General features: G+C 39.7%; 1 protein-coding gene across 4 annotated transcripts in view; it reads right to left on the minus strand.

Annotated features, from left to right (window-relative positions):
- Window positions 1-17,619, minus strand: part of ARID1B (AT-rich interaction domain 1B) — a 326,306-nt gene that overhangs the window by 31,086 nt on the left and 277,601 nt on the right. For 2 of the 4 annotated variants that reach the window (XM_018919974.3, XM_018919976.3), the window contains 3 exons: window positions 10,625-10,770; window positions 3,062-3,171; window positions 2,135-2,293 (listed from right to left, as the gene is read on the minus strand). In XM_018919974.3, the coding sequence (XP_018775519.2) occupies window positions 2,135-2,293; window positions 3,062-3,171; window positions 10,625-10,770 (415 nt within the window). Of the gene's footprint in view, window positions 1-2,134; window positions 2,294-3,061; window positions 3,172-10,618; window positions 10,771-17,619 lie in introns of all 4 variants that reach the window. The other 2 variants (XM_018919973.3, XM_018919975.3) reach the window with 1 other exon arrangement.

Raw genomic sequence — 17,619 nt, forward strand, 5'->3', positions numbered from 1 at the left:
CATTACATGCAAAACTGGTAGAGCAGAAGTGTCCTTTTCCTGACACACCCAAGGAAGCCTCAAAACCTAACGTTCATCAGTTCTTTCTCCCCATTTTCTCATGCCTCACATCCACATAAAACAGCTGAAAGAGAGGATCCACTTAGTCGGATCACAGGGATACCTTGAAGTGAATCAGAGACCATTCAGCCCTGCTTTTATTCTCTACTGGAATGGACAAGTTGTAGCACATGAAACAGCTTTGGGATTTAATGAACCAATTCAGGCTGTTTTCAAGTGTAACGAAACGCCTGCAATCAATCGTTCCAGTCTATGTCAGGCTGCTGTTGAAGTCGATGAAGTTATCCAATCCACTAGTCTTCATAGGTAAAGAGGGATCAGCTCATTTGCAGCACTTATTTTTCTATCATTCCAAAGCTCTGTACTTATCCACGTCTAACTGAAGCTTTTGGAGAGAAGGACATTCAGAAGAAATTGAAAGCACAAACTTTCTTCATTTATTTTTTCCAATGTTATACTCTGTCAATAAGCTATACTTTATTTACACGAAAAAAAAAATCTGCACGTATGTTCAAGATGACTCCAGGATTTCCTATGCAGTTTATGCAATGAGCTCAGGAATACAATCTTGTTTGGTTGCAGAGGAAGCATTTGATGTGTTAGACAGCCTGTGCAATGACTCTCTTGCTTTCCTCCAGAAAACTGCCCAAACAAGCAATATCCCAAACATCACTGCAAAGAAAACTAACAGAATTTTTGGTGTCACCCTTTCACAAATGTTTTTAAGAAAAAGATGAGACCTTGTGGGAACAAGTAACATCAGCTGCCTTCTGAGACTCAAAGTTGCTGTCAAATCAACATCCAAAGATATAAGTGGTGCATTTCATGCCATGCTGCCCCCTTGTTCAAGGGATTCTGTAAACATCTGGGTTTTGGATGGTTAGATCTCTTCCCCTCTGACTGGTCTTCCTCTGTTTGCCCTAAGACATACTCTTTAACATACCACTTTGTAAAAATTGTTATCAAACAATTATTGCTAATTTAAGTGCACCCCCTTTATATTCTGCACAAGAATATGTTACATTATTTTTCTACAGAGGAATTACGATCATTTCTACTTATGATAAAAAGAAGAGAGGAACAACATATATATTCCTAATTATTAAAAAAACAAAACAAAACAAAAATGAGCAGATGGACATTTGTTCCCCATAGACCATATCATCTTAGGTCTGCATTCTCTTTTCTATATATGTATATAGAGTTTCTACGTGTGTGCATATATATAGATAGAAAGATGATGAAATTTGGTCTAGCACCACACATCTCTCTCAGGTTCTTCTTTATAACCTGTATGAGACTGATTAAACATTACTCATCTGAAAAATATTTTTCTAAAAATGTACATGCATCAGGATCTTTTTTTCAGCTCACAGTCTGGGTTATTTCAAAATAACCAAATGAAGCAAATTAGAAACAATTTTGGTTTAGACTGTGCCTTGACAGCCTAATGGCTGTATTTTCAAATACACAATCAAAATTAAAAATGTTTCATAAATATAAATGGCAACTTTTTTGTGGTGCTGAGTCTATAATTTAACTTTTGATGAGTATTAGTTTCAATAGGGGAGAAGATTTCTCATTTTGTTTTGTTTTTTTTTTCTTTGTTCTTTTTCCCCCTAAATAATCCTAGTAAAGACAAGTGCAGCAACCAGAGTGAAGTCAGTTGTGTGAAGGAGTTTGGGCCCAGGAACAGAAATGGAATTGTTCTTAACAACACAGTCGGCATGCTTGGAAGCTGATGCATTACAGGAAGGATGTTTTCTTCACAACAACTGCTGTTTTACCAGACAGCACACTTGCATGATGCACACAATTTTACTCTTTCTTATTTCAAAGTACTGTTGGGACAAATTTTGCCCTTGGATAAGCATGCTCAGGCCCCACTGAAGCCAGGCAGTGGAACTTACAGTCATGTGTCCGAGAGCAGAATTTGTACCCAGTGTTATAAAGAAAGAAAACTGTTTAGTGGATAAATAATAAAGAAAAGGAATTTACAAAGCAAACAAGCAAGCATTAAAATATAATTAATTACAAAAAATAAACAAAAACCAAAATAACCAGAGCCACTTACAGGGCTTGATGGAGTCTTTGGCCAGCCTGGGCTGCTAATGCTATCACTTTCATCTCCATGAAATGAGGAGATGCTAGCAGAGCTTGGGGACATTGGGGAAGGGACTGGCAGGTTGCCTGGGGTTGGGGGCTGAGAAATACCCTGAGAGCTGTAGCTATCCTGTGGTAGAGGAATACAAAAAAAAAATATGACAAAGGCAGGGCAAACTTTATTAAAAACAAAAAAAATTAAACATCCAGTTTAAAAGACTGACCAATTTTTATATATAAAATATATATAAACAGAGAGACACATACAGAAAACACACACATATATAAACATATATATATATATATATATAAAAGGTATTAAAACAAGATTGTTAATTAGTATAATTTGGAAAGTTTGCTGGATGCTTGGCTAAAGTCACTAAGCCACCATGCTTACTTCAAGCTCACATGAAATGCTAAGCATGGGTTTCCCATAATGAAAGAAAGAAACAAAAACAAGCCATTCACCTTATTTAATCAAATAAGGCAGGAAAGCAAAATATTAAAGTATGTTGCTGCTGCGGCCAAAACAGAAGCTATAACTGAAGGCAGAGCAAAATGGCTGCAAGGACTGAAACCAGGCAAGACACTTCTTTCCCACCCACCTGGCACAGCCAAATGCCCACGCAACTTTTGGCTTGGGATGCTTTGCCCCCGCAAGTTAAAATGCCGTAAGAACTAGTAACTTTCAGATCCACACAATGAAGAAAATAAAAGGAAAAAAAAAAAGAAAAAAAAAAGAAGAAACAAAACAAAAAAAAGAAACAAATAGATTGCACGTGAATGGAAAGGCATGCAGGAAAGAACAGAAGTGGGTAGGCCAAAACCAGGAGATGAAGGACAACACAGCCGACTTCTGCGGGCAGAACCAACACCACGTGCGGAAAGTGGTAAATACCTTTGACTTGCTCTCGGGTTGGGGGGCTCCTTCTTCTTTGCCATCTGCTTTGAGAGGAAGGGGAAGTTTGGACTCACCAGGTGTCATCATATCTGCAAGACCCATAGGTGCTAATCGAAAACAGGAGAAACAGTTAAGCATGACTATGTTTGGCTCTGTAGGAAAAAACACGCCTCCTGCTGCATGGTTGTGGCGCCACGTGGAGGAGAGGTTTTCCCACGTCTGTCCTGTTACTCTAGCATCCAGAAACCTGGAAACCTCTTCAGTTCAAGCGAGGAAAAAAAGGAGAACGAACAAGAAGAGAATCCAAGCACCACGCAACAACAACCATCCCTTAACAGAGCAGAATTCATTCTTCATGCTGCTGGTGCTTTTCAACTGTCTCTACATTTGACCACAACATTTTAACAGAGTAAGTTTGTTTTAATTACTGCACTCTCCCTTTAGCAATAGATAAACGTAAATGATAAACGTAAAACAATGCATGTTCTCCTTGCCATGCTGAATCCAAGGAAAAAAACTGAATTTTCCAATTACATCTGTATTAAGGCTGGTGTCCAGCAGGTAATTCCTGCCCCTACCGACTTCAGTATGAATGGCTCAGCCACTGTGAGCCTTAACTACAGAATTACAAGCTGTAAACCGTGCTCTGTTGGAGAACCAGCACTCAGCTTCTTCCTCCTGCCAAAACGAGGTGGGACTGTAACGAACACATAAATGTCTTTCTCTGATAATGGCATGCAGTTGCTTCCCAGGGGGACAAGGAGTTTAAGGGGGTTTTTTTATTTGAAGATGCAAGTGCCAAGTATAGTATTATTGCTGCAGAGCTGCTGGGTTCCTGGTTCCTGGATTTCTAGAAAGATGCAAGAAGAAACATTCAGACAAACAGACAGAAAATACTGGGCAGAGCAGATGCTAGGAGGTGCCATGACACTGAATCGATGCAAATAACCAGAAAACAGCAGCAAGACACCAGGTGATTGTTTGCCTACTGAAAACCATGTGCACAGCATTTGTGAAAGACTGGATTACCTTCCCTTCCTCTCTTTCTAATCCCCTTCATGCCCTTCTTTCAAAGGATATAAGGTAAGAAAAATACAGGATAGCCTAAAAGACAATAAAAAAGAAAAAAATATATCCCGCATGTAAAAATGCAAGAATCAATAAAGCATCCCTGTCTTTACCAGACTAATGTGGCTCTCGCAAAATGACAGTGCTGGCTTGCTCCAGGCAGCAGGCACACTGCACAGCGAGCCAAAGATAGGAGGGGGAAAAGAAGCTTTAAAAATACTTCACAGATTGCCCACTACAAAATGATTATTGCACATATTCATGTATTACTATGTTTTAGAAAATAATTAGTTTTAATTACAGCAGTGAGAGCATGAGCAGGACTCTAGCGAATATGCTGGCAAGCTTTGCAGTGCTAATTTGCTAATATCTTTAGCATCACTGCAGGTTGAGACTCTGGCTCTGCCAAAAAAACCTACCCAGCCATGTGCCATGTGAGTTTACAACTGTATGCTCAATATTCAGCTTTGAACTGCCCGTGTTTTTCATGGGCACATTTTCTTGTTTTTTTCAAAGCACATTTGAAGCCCAATCAAGCCCTTAAAGTCATCACAACACATAAATCATAATTGAGATTAAAAAAAAAATAAACTTGCAATACTTCAGACTTCAAGAATTGGAACAAAAAGCTTTTTACAAGTGATGCAGCTGCACAGAAAAATCTATTTGGATCAGCTAAAAATGCTGTTATTTTTATGTATGTGTGTGAAATCTCAACAAAACAGCCAGTCAACATGCTACTGGGAAGTCAGCATACACTAAGCATCTGATTTGTATGCATTTTGTCCTTATACTCTGCTTGAGGAGCTGGGGCAGCTTGTGACCATTCTCAAGTGAAGGATGGCAGCCTAACAGGTTCTAGTTCTGAATTTGCATTTTAAAAAATGGTTATTTTTCTTTCAGAGAGTTAAAAAAATATATGTACAAAATGGTCAAAAAAATGTCACAGTGTGGTTTCAAACTGGGATGCAGGACTGTTATACAAAATCCATTTTAACAGTTAACACATTTCATGCTGTGAAGGTGCTAAAAAAGAAGTCTTGGGTTTTAGCTTTGAAGCAAGCAAAGCTGACCCTTCCCCTGTAAAGCAATTTTAGAGAGGTCAAACAAAGCCAAGTTAATGATAATGCTTCTTCACCAGAATTCTGCATAGCTAAGTCCTCTGCTGGTATCTCGCTTTTATCTAGTTGGCACATTATACTTCTCTTACAAAGAATTTAAAAGTTGTGTCCACTTCTGGTAGCCCTGTTTCCATCTGAACTCCCTTATGGAATCTCTGTTTCAGAGGGGTTTAAGTTAACACCTCATATAAAGGGCTACCAACTCCAGTCTGCATTCTGACTCCACTAGTCATGCTTAGAAATGTAAAAATACAGCTTCATTTTGGCTTCTGACTATTTCTTCTTGGCATATACAAATATAACAATGAGTAATTGGACACAATTATGAAACAAATAATAAAATTACCCAAATTCTGTTTCACTTTTTGTTCTAAATTATTTCGTTCATCTACATTCTTTCTTCGTACCTCTCAGAGAAGAACTGCAAGCATTTTACTGCAAACTGCAAGGTTGTCTATATTCCCTGTAGCTTTTACCCAAGATGTTTCCACAGCTATTTTTCTATCTGCTGTTTCGTAACTCCTTGCAAGCACACTCTCCAGCGATTTGTGAGAAGACATTCTTGCACTTTTTCTAGCTAAGCGGTACAGCGAGAACATTGTTTTGACCCTTTCTGAGCAGTGAAATACTGTTATTGTCACGAAACTGCTAAAATAAGACACGGTCTCTTTCTACACAGGTACTAATAATTCTGCCTGTGAAGTGCAGACCAAAGGAGAAAATGTTGTAGAGAGGAGGATAACAGGGAAATCTTGACTCAAGAAGTGTTGTGGCGTACTGTGAATAGGTTTCAAGTACTAGCCTCTGGCTTATAAGAATTTAAGAGCTCGAATGATTTCAAAAAGCAAGTATAGGTCAGGGTCCTGAATTAGCTATTCCACCCTGAATTTAATGTACTCAAAGGCAGATATTGACATGAGTAAAACTGCAGCAAAGAATTCTTTTTTTGCTAAAGGCTGCTCTACCAGTCCCAGAAGATGATGAAATACTGTAGAAGCAGCAATATACAAACATTGTTTTTCTCTTTATTGCTAGTGTGATAACAAATCATGCTCTACAAAACAGAATACTCCCTCCTCTCTCCCTTGTAATGTAATACATTCCTCACTCCCTTCCAACCCTAGCACTCTCCCTCTGTGAAAAAAGAGAAGCCAAAGCAAAGGCAGTGAATTAACGACTGTGGAGTTGATGAGAGGATCCCCACTGCTTTGATACCCACTGAATAAACAGAAGAGGGACAACAGCACTGCCCAGTGTCCTGCCCTGAATGATCCTCCAGCTCTGGGCACAAGTGCAGCCAAAGGTGGTTGGGGACCTTATCTGAAAAGGATGAGGGAGCCACCAGGGATCTCAGTGCCACATTGCCTTTCTGCTGACAAGGCTTATGGAATGACAAGTACAAGCACTTTGGGATGTGGGCATTTCTATGCCAGGTGCTGCCTTGATTTACAGTCACACAGTTTGGAGTATAGGTGATGGGACATTTCAGCTGTTACCACCTACTGACAACCTCCAGAAAGTTTGTCTAAACGTGCATTAATAGCTCCTACAAAGACATGCATTACAGTAAAAATACCCCTGAAATAAATTGAGATATCCATTTTGCAGAAAAATGCAACCATGCTGCAAAACAGAAAAATCCAAATAAAGTTTCTAAAAAATATTTCACCTGCATAAGTATAATTGCTTTTCCTGTTAGAGGTTCATCCAAATAAACACCAAGTCATAGCATATGAATGATATTTAGTTTTAAAGAGTGTCCCTTTAATTCCCTTAGTGCAAATAATTTTTCCTGGATTTTCACATTTTATGTAAAGTATTATGATGTTGAAAGTTAATTGGGAGTAACAATACCCAAAAAAGAAAGGTTTCAGTAAGACAGAGGTACTGAAAAAAGGGAAGTATCCTTAAGCAGTGAGGGAATTAATGCCTTTTTATTGGTTTGTTCATCTCCAGAGATAGCAGAGATTGTGAATGCCAGTTTCTCTGCAAGAAGAATATGGATACCTGAGAGATATAAACTTCATATTGCTTCTTTTTAAAGATAATTTTCACTAGACTTAACAAAGCTCACAGCATGAGCTATATTGGGGCTGTAAATTTCCTGTTTATTATACGCATTTTTAAGGCTGGTATTTGAAAAATAGGGGGGGGAAAGTCTAAAATATATATGGGTAATGTAAATTCATACAATAAAGGACAGCAGCAGTTTTACAATTTTTCTGAATGGCAGTTTGTTCCATAATTGTGAAGGGATTCTGACACCTTTTTTCCTGAAGCTTTTGTTATTGTTATGGACGGAATACTCTATTAGAAGAATCTGTCTTCTTTGATCTTGTAATTTCTGTGTTCCTAAACCACTCTGCATCAGCAGAAGCTGGTGATCTGCTGTTTGATCCACAGTCACTGCTGAAGTATCAGGATGCATAACTGCAGCACGATTTTCCTTTCATTTGTGACATTAATTAAAAAAACTAAAGACAAAAGGATCAACTGGTAACGAGGAGTTATAAACACTACTAAAAATGGGTGACAAAACCAGTGTTAGACATAGCTGTGCTGAAGCTCCAACACCATATGAAAACAATTACATCAGTTATCAGCAGTCTTCTATTTTAGAGTAAAACCTGAAAGTGCATTTTATTGAAATGAAAGACCAGCCTTCCTCCCTCACAACAGGCTACAAAACTACCCCCTTCAAAACCCAGACAATGAAGAAACTGACTTCTTATTGCTCACCTTAGGCTTTCACTGGCCTCTACCTGAAACCACAGCTGTTGGTGCTCAGTCTATGTGCAAGTTAACCAATGCCTTCACTCCAGCAGGAGCCACTCAGCTGCACCTGGTTTTGGCTCTGCACATTGACTGACCCCTGGTTTATCTGACAGAGGTGTGATTTTATGGGGCAGGGAGGAAAGGGAAGCTAAGGAGCCACATGGCTGAATTGGTCCTCCTGCCACAGAAAATCCTCTTTTCAAGCTCCTAAAAAGGTATCACCTATAGGTTCTCCACCTCATCAAATACAGGGCCAGAGCTGTCCTTAAAGTGCACCCCCAGCTCAAGAAATGATAATTAAAAGTACTGTTATTTACACTTGTCTTAAGCTTCCATTTTATTTTTTTTTTTTTTACCCAAGCAGAAGGATGAGCTTGGATAGGGGGAAATGAAGCATTCCCACAGCACGTGCACTCAGCAATGTATTCACCCTCAATTTTCTCTTCCTGGTGTTGTGTGTGTCCATCTCCTCCACAACAGTGTCTCCTGGATGCCTGTAAAGCAATTCTAGCTGTGTGTCTGCTCCCACACAGACTGAGAGAGGTGCACTGAACTCCTCTAGCTCATCTCATACTTACTTTCCATTGGGTAATCTCTGAATTAATAAAACTGGAACAAAAGAAAACCTCACAAATGCACTGGCAGAAAAAACCCTGATAAATGTTTAAATTATTAAAAATCCAATATTTCAGAATGCATAACACAATAAAAAGAGTATGACTACCCCATACAAAAGACTGCTAGGATAAATGGTCTTGCATTGAACAGATTTCCACTGTATGAAATAACGAATGGCTGAATTATCTGAACAAAAAAACCTCTGTGAATCTTCCTTTAAACTGGTTATTCCTTAGGAATACATAAATCTTCTTAGGCAGGGCACTCTGCCATCTGTTTGCTGTTGGTTATTTTTGCAGCTCTGGGGGCCAACGGAAAAGGGTGGAAAAATTACTTCTGCTAATAGCAAAACAGAATTTATAGCACAGTTTCAATGCTCAGAAGTAATTTTATTTCAGCAAGCCAGACAAAACACATAACTACACAAACAAAACATAATATTACCTGGGACAGCTCTGGTGGGGAAAAAGCAAGCTATTATCTAATGCTCTTTTCAATAGCTTGTCCCTCTTTATCCAGATGGTGCAGTGTGCTGTCTGGGCTAGCCAAAAGCTTCCAGGCCAGAACTGGAAAAAGCCTTTTTTTGAGGGGTTTTCTTTTCTTTCTTTTTTTTTTTTTTTTTTTTTTTTGTAATTTCTCTCTCTCTTTTTAAAAAAAAAAATCTTACTGATTAGCAACTTCCTTTCTTCTGCTAACCAAAATGGCAACAATGTTGTTGAGATATAAGACACTGTTCAGTGTCTCAGCAGCTCCTATGTAGGGGAAAGGAACACTGGACGTATTAGACACTAGCATCTCACTGTGGCTATTTCCTTCCAAAGACACTGCAACATATAGAACTGACAGGGAGAAAAGACAGCAAAAGATGTAAAGGATGAAAGAATTACACAGGCTCAGAGGGGTAGAGCAAGAGATGTGAAAAACCTGGCTCTTGGTAAGACACAATTTAGGTAGGAAGGCACTTCTTAAGAAATAAATAAAAGTGAAACAAAAACCAACTAAGAAACAACATCATATTACCTTAGCACAACCTATTCAGCTTTCAGAAAAAACTTCAAAAACTCCAACATTTCTAAAAGGGATAATGTAATCAATAAGGCATGCACAGAAATTCCATGACTGGAATAAGTACTTGGGAGGATCTGCTTCAGGGTCATTGGAACTCCATCCAAACACAGCACAATCAAAGAATTGATCTTTGCTCAAGTACTATCTTGAACGAGGGTAACTGTTAGGAATTCAAAATGAATATGGACCATGAAGCACATTTGTGCAAAACTGTATTCACCTGTCTTCAGAGTCACACACAAAGCAACAAGCAATTCTGAACTCATAAATCATGATATGAAAGATAAATCCAGGAGCTACATTGAATATGCTTTTTTTTTTTTTTTTTTTTTTTTTTGCAAGAGGAAGTTATGGTAAAATTTTATATACTGATACTAAATGAGGAAACCCTATATAAATTTTGGAAAGAGTAAATATGGCCTATGTTTTCCAAACAGAATAATTATGTTAAGTGCTCACCTTACAGAATCTTCAAGTCAGAGCAAGTGCATGTATCTTTTTTAAAATGACTACCACGTTAAGCATCTGAAATTGCAACCTTAGCAAGTAAAATGCTGAAAACCAAAAGCAACCTCTTAAAACAAGAAGCTGTTCTCCTTCCCTTTCTTGCAGACACATACACACAAATATACATATACTTGCTAGTCAACACCTACATCAAGCTGAGTCCGAGAGATGCTGGAACTGTGCAAAACACTGTACTCATCTACGTGCTGTGCAGAAGGACTTAATGAAAAATGTGTCAGTTACTGTACAAAAAAAGCACCTTAGCCTGATTTCAAATCACTCCAAATTACCCAACGGGGGTGAATCAAATGAAAAAGGATGTTCCTCTGCCACCAGCCCAGGGCTGACAGTGTTGGGCAGGATTATGGAGGAAGGTCACAGCTGGAAGGTTACTCACCATTACCTGCTGAGCTGTTCACCATGTTGGGTGCCATGCTGTAAGGAGGAGCCTGTGGGTTCATCAGACCAGAGCTGTTGTTCATTGGCTGAGTGTAGGGGGAGCTGGAGCCCATAATCCCGCTCTGATTCATGGCAGGAAAATTGCCTTGCCTAGGAGGGGAAAGCACACATACAATATCTCATTACAGACCTCATTGCTGAAGATGCTGTGGTCACAGAGCACATCACCTATGGTTTGTAAGGAGAAAGCAGGTAATTAGTTCACTTTATCTATGTGAGGAGCTTTGAGTTAGTCTTGAGCTAATTATCATACATGTGAAATAGAACTGGACTGAAGACTAATTTCAAGAGACATATACAGAGTTTTTCTATGTCGCTATCAATCAGAAGAAAAATACAGCTCACATTATATACCCTATGAGTAGACAGCAATATGATCAGGAGTCAAAATTAGAATCTAGCATTGGCATAAAAAAAACCCAGCACATCACCATTCTTACCATTTTGACCATGTAATAGCACTCCTCATCTGCCAGAGCTTAATAAACAGTGAAGAGACCAAAAGAAAAATGGGTACCACAGATTCAGTTTCTGATTTCTGCATTCGTTGTTATTGTGTTGAACAGTGTTCATCTGTATGTGTCATCTATACCCAATCTTTCAAAAACCTCCATGCATATTCCACGTCATTGAAACAAGAAACCTCAGCAGAACTATTTTACTTTTGAAAATTAATAGCATATTTGTATAATCCTTGTATAACTGAGACTTACATTTGTCTCAAAAACTGCCCTAAATGAAGCCCTTGTATAATTCTCCACATGTTCAGACCAAGTATTTTGAAAGACTAAAATTTATCTACTTTTAAGTTCTAAGAAGTATCTAAGTATGCTTGGTACCTGATTTGTCAAACTCTATAGACAAACATAAGGAAGAAAATAATCTAATTCAAGTTAGTGTGATAACCCAATGTAATGCATGATTCAACTTAAAAATAACCTTTTGTTCTTTTAATACATAAAACAATTACCTACCTTTTCTTAGTATAGTTGAAGACTGCATGTATGATCATATGTATATGAGTACACATAAAATAATGCATATAAATGAAAACACACAGAAAAAATACTTACTTGTATATTCATAGGAAAATATATAGGAAAATACAAAACTCAGATCTCTTTCATCAGTGTGCCCCCCGTACATTTCTGCTGCTTTTCCACATAAAAGAAACAAGAAAGCAACCACCCTTTTACACAGCTTTAGTATCTGTTAATTTTTATTTTCTTAGAAAAAACGAAGCACTTAATTTCATCCTACAGGAAGGGAAAGCTGAATGTCTGGGTAGCAAGATGAGAGTTTTAGTAGAAATTCTACTTTTAATTATTTTACAGTATTCAAATCAAAAAAGACAACTCCTAAATCAAGAACCCTGAGTAACTTCGGTGGCTTCTTGTCTTCTCCAAACTCGTGGCAGATTCTTAACACAATTGGTAGAAGCAGATTTCTTTTTTAGGAGGTACAGGAGGAAGACCATTAAAGCACTATTTGGCCTAATTTTTCTTGACACACTGTGAATTTCTTCAAAGGAAAAGGGAACGTGTTATCTAAATAAAGCATCTTTTTCCAAGTCAGTTTTGTCCTTTGCTCTCTGAAGACAAACTTTTCTTCACTCTTGCAAAGAGGCAAAGGCTTTCTTTTGATATGAAGGAGATAACTGCCATACAATGTCATTTCCCAGATGAAGCTTGCAGCAAGAATTGGAGGGAAAAGATTTAAAATGCACAGTGGTGCAATGCTCCAAGGGAAATTACAAAGGGAAAAGAGAAGAGTAGAACCATTTGGAAACAACTATAAATGATTTCAGTCACACAACCAAGCTTTTCTTATGTAAATACAGTATCTTAAACCCCTCCCCGCTCCTTTTCTAGCTGAAAATTGCTGTATTTCAGCAAATGCAGTTAACTGAAAAATGCTTTCTATGCTGGATAAGCAAGGTCCTTTCTGTTACTGGGTAAAGTTACTAGTGAATATGAAAAAAACTGTGCAAGCATATTTTCATACTTTAAAAAAGAAGTAATGGATTTTCAGAGGTTCTTTTATGGAGTAAGGCTAGGATCCTGGAAAAGGCAAGTCTCTACAGGTATCTATCTCTTTAATGTCCTTCTTTTACCTTTAAAATACACAGGAGACACACACCTTGCAGGTAAGCTGAAATTGGTCCTTACCTACCAATATTTCAATAGTATTACTTCCTAGCATGTGTATCTTCTAAGCTGTGGGGCTGTTCATTGTCTCAAATTGAGGGACAGCCTATTTCATGTTACCCACAATGGACATCAATCTCAATTGCAGCTCATGCAAGCATACTGCTGTACAACAGCTTTAAATCAACAAGTAGGAAACTATTTCCAGTTTAGATGGAGAGTGGAAATTAAATAAAAAGAATATACAGGCTTTGGTCAGGACAGCAAGAAAACAACTGAAGTCTAAAACAATTATTTATGCACCCAGAAGAAGCTGAATGGCAGAACCTAATTCTGAAATTTCACAGGGCAAGGCAACAGCTTCCCCTTTCATCCTCCTATGTAACGTTGCACTTGGAACAGACACAGCTCACTGTCTCTGGAAAGAGCCCAGCAAGTGAAAAGACTCAGCACCATCCCTGGCAGGACTTTGTCCTTTCCCAGCCCCCTATCAAAGCCCTGACCGCAGCACGCATGAGCTAATGCAGTAACACTGAAAGGACATCCTGTCAGAGTAAATGCTGTTTTATTATCAGATTGGGTGCAGTGAGCAGTACAGAGCTCCTTCACATATTATTTTGCTCTATGATGGCTTGGAATGGAAAGTTTCTTTAGGGAGAAATAATCAGGTATTACTTCAGCCTTTAATTCTCACTCCACAGTAGGCCTCCTTTGAGTAAAGACTGCCGACTGTGACAAATTGTGCTGCATCAGTGCTATAATATGAAGTGGAGTCCATTAAGAACTGAGCTGAGATCACCAAACTCATTTTGATTAACCTCCAGGTCACTAAACACTTATAAATATGTTACACAGCAGCTGCTAAACATATTTATATATGCTTAAGGTCACAGCATCATCTGTTGGTTGTTGGAGTTAAGTCAAAAATCTTATGTTTCCTTCTGTGCTGCTTTTAGTTAAGGCACATCCAACATACTACAGTACTAGACTCTCTCCTACATCTCCCAATTCCCTCCTCCATTTTTCCAGGACGCTAAATAAAAATCAAGCCTTTAAAAACAGTCTGCTGCTCATGTACTGACATCTAATAGCAAAAATTCAACTGGCCGGCTATGAATTTTACAGCAGTACAAACCCAGCTAAGTACACAATTTTACACTATTTGCCACATAAACACCAAGGGCTGGGTCGCTTAGGGATGATGCAATTAGGAATAATAGGAAGAAATTAAGAAAAGATACATTTAAGTTTAGTATAATGAAAAGATGTCTTCATGGTGAGATACAGTTACTCTCCAAGGGAATGAAGGAAACCTCAGCTCCTGACATTTCTGCATGCAGGCAACATATACAAATACATTAAAATGTATTGGTCAGAGAAACCCTGCATTATGTATGAACTAGAGTATCTGCTCTTGCAATACCTTGATCCCAGATAATGTATTTTTCCCCATTTAGAAGAACAAGCAGCCAGGCCAGTACAAATTTGGGATTATGCTATCCATTTAAACACAATACCTAAGGCTACAATTTCTTTTTCTGCTCTGCTGCTACAAGTAGATCTTGAAGAGTTTGGCAGTTGTAAGAGATTTAAAGTGGAAGAGAGGAATCTGCTTGCTTTCTATGGTTTATTTACTCTGCTGCCAATTTAGCAAAGCATCATGCCAGAGCCAGTTGCTATGCTTGAGGAAAGGGCTACCACCTCAGGGAACTTGGAGAAGCTGGAGGAATGTGCTGACAGGAACCTTGTAAAAGTCAAGAGGGACAAGTGCAAGGTCCGGCACCTGGGAAGGATGAGCCTCCTGCAGTGGTGCCAGCTGGGATTTGACCAGAGGGAGCTGCTTTGCTGAGAAGTCTCTGGGCTTCTTGGCAGACAGAGCTGGGCATAAGCCAGCAGTCTGCCCTGGCAGCAAAGAGGGCCAACAACATCCTGGGCTGTGTGACGAGGTGCAGAGTTGGGAGATGGAAGAAACTGATCATCCCATCCTTCCTCAGGACTCACTGGACTTCATCTAGAGTATCATGCTCAGTTTTGGATCCCCAGAAAAGAAAAGATGATGATAAACTAGAGTGAGCAGAGAACCCCTTACTCGGCCAGGGCTTGAGCACTGGCCCTGAAAAGGCTGAAGATGAGGTCTCATTCAGCCTGGGGCAGAGACAGCTGTTGAGAGACACCTACAGCAGCCCCAAAGCACCTAAAAGGAGGTCAGCAAGAAGATAAAACTGGCCTTTTCAGTGGGCATGGTGGGGGGACAAGACTGGGCAAGAGTGAAAACACATTAAGCTCAGACTGGATGCAAGGAAACCATCTTCCCAGTGAAAATAGTGAGAGATACATCTGGTGGCCTAAAGGGCCATCTCTGCCTTTGGAGATTTTGAAGACCCAAACAGGGTAACACCCTAAGCTCTAAGATGAGCCTCATAAGAAGAAGGTTGGACTAAATATTTCTCCCGAGGTTCTGTTCCAGCTTGAATGATCCTATGATCTTAGCTTGTTGGTTTCACTGTGCTGTTGACACTCTGGTGTACTACTGGGTCCAAAATACAACTGCTCAAATTCAAACCATTCCCTTTTAAGAAGTTCTTCTTCTGATATTATGTTTTCCTTCATCTGCAATCTACCCAAAGCTTAATCTGCACTTAATCTCTTTTCTCTGCAAAACAAGGAGGATCAGATCTAATTGTGTCTTCTGAGCTAATGCAGAAGTCTGTGTATTTAAAAAGAGGAGCTGACACGCAAGATCTGGTCATCGTTAAAAAGCACAACAAAGAAATTGTTCGAAAGAACAGCACTGACAGTACACAGGAGCACATGAGTGATCACAGCTGCTGAGCACTCTCTTATACTGAAATGCCTTCCTTTAATTGGACCTGAAATCCTCAGTAAGTTTATGTGTTTTCTCCAGCTGTGACACAGAAGTCACTCTACAGCCCTTCATAGAACTTCCTGATATGTGATTTAGTACCTCCTCAGTTTTGTCACCTGATGCAAGACTTATACGGTCATCTTCCTTCTCTCTTCTTATTGAAAAAATATGAATTCACTAACAAGTTGAGATCAGATGTGTAATGGACAATGACAGAAGTGGATTATGCTTCTCAAGAAGGCAAGAAATGAAGACACAACTTTTCATATGGAAACGTGTCAAAGCTCAGGTTGTTCTGTGTACACAGAGATCAAGTTCTAAAACTTTCTGTGGATTTCCTAAGAGGTACCTGGTGCCTTGTACTCTTCTCTCAACCTACAACACCAGAGCAAAGCCCTTCATACAGTCAGAAAAAGTGAAGCAGCTTCTGCAATGAGCCCTGTGGCAGCCTGAGCACAAGAGGCGAGTCCAACATAGAAATGTGAAGGGAACAGAAGAAAGCTTCAGAGGTGGAAAGCATGGAGGCAATGGAGGTGAGGAGATTTTGGGGCACAGAAAATAGAAATGAAGGAGACAGTAGAAGGAAATTAAGAAGGAAAAAGGATTGGGAACATTCTCACTAGGTTCCAAAGGTTTTTAGGGCAAGGAGGATGATAGGTGCACAGGAGAAGGGCAGATGAAGCAGAGATGCAGGAGAAGGAGCACAGAGAAACACACAGAATGCTGCTACTTCCAGGGGAAACACAGGTTACGGTCCCTCTAGCACAAGTGGAGCCTCTTAGCCAGATATGCCTGAAGGAAGGAAGGGATTCACAGGAAGCTTCCAAAGCAGGGTGCTATGAGACATGTGCCTTCCCTCAGCTCCTCAGCTTGTGCACCCTGCCCTGAGGTAGGGCCAGGCTCTGAGGTGGCCACCTTGGCCAAATGCAGGGGGGCCCCAATCCAAATGTGGCACAACGGGGCGATGCTGAAGGGGCAAGAGCACAGATGGGGCATGCAGCCCAGGTAGGGAAGAGATGGCATTGAGTCACACTGCCCAAATCCTGGCAGTCACAAACTCCTATCAGCTGTTAGTGAGGCACTTGGGCACTGTGCTTCCTGACACTTGACACAGCATGCACCTAATGTGGGGATTTCTCCCAGTTCTGCTGCTCTAAGTGCTGGACCTGAAAAACTATCCTGTTACTGTGACCTGGCCACCTGAGCACTTGGCTGCTCAACAAAACAAAAAGGCCCCCAAGTTTGCCATTTCTGCTCCAGATCTTTAACCTACATCAGTTTTGCAGTGAATGCACTGCAGCACCTCAGGGGAGTAATTTGTGTAAACATTTTAAAAGGAACATTTTTTCTTTTAATGCTGACACACTGCTAAGGTGGCTACTTGATTACAAACTGTGAAAATGACTGCGTTAGGCTGCACTTACAAATCACAGAGTACTGACCAAATTGCCCTGTGCTTATCTGTGCCAGGTCTGCAGCATGACAATATTTCCTCTCTCTTTTAAATGTCAAAGTATGATTTGGGGGGTTGTTATTTAAACACACTGACCTGCACAATAACCAGAAGTACTTTATTTAAATCTGTCTTGAGCTGGGACTAGCCTTAAGCGCTTATAATCTGTCACACTTTGACACCAAATGGGTTATTATAATGAGAGTAATTCAGGAGTGAGACCTGTGAATGCTTTCTCCCTGGAGAATTTACACAGAAACAGGTGCAGGCAGATACATATGCTCTTTTGTTATGGATTTTCCTTCTTGCTACATTATGGGCTTCCTTGGAGAAGTGAAACCATTTCTATTGTCAGTGGATATGGGAGAACTGAAGAAGGGAGAGGAGAGCGAGGGAAAATAAACCCCAACATTGCTTACTTTGTTCTGCCTGGGGTTCACAGCACTCTTAGCAAAGGCCAAGAAAAATGAAGC

This window comes from Serinus canaria, chromosome 3, assembly GCF_022539315.1.
Source record: "Serinus canaria isolate serCan28SL12 chromosome 3, serCan2020, whole genome shotgun sequence".
NCBI lineage: Eukaryota > Metazoa > Chordata > Aves > Passeriformes > Fringillidae > Serinus > Serinus canaria.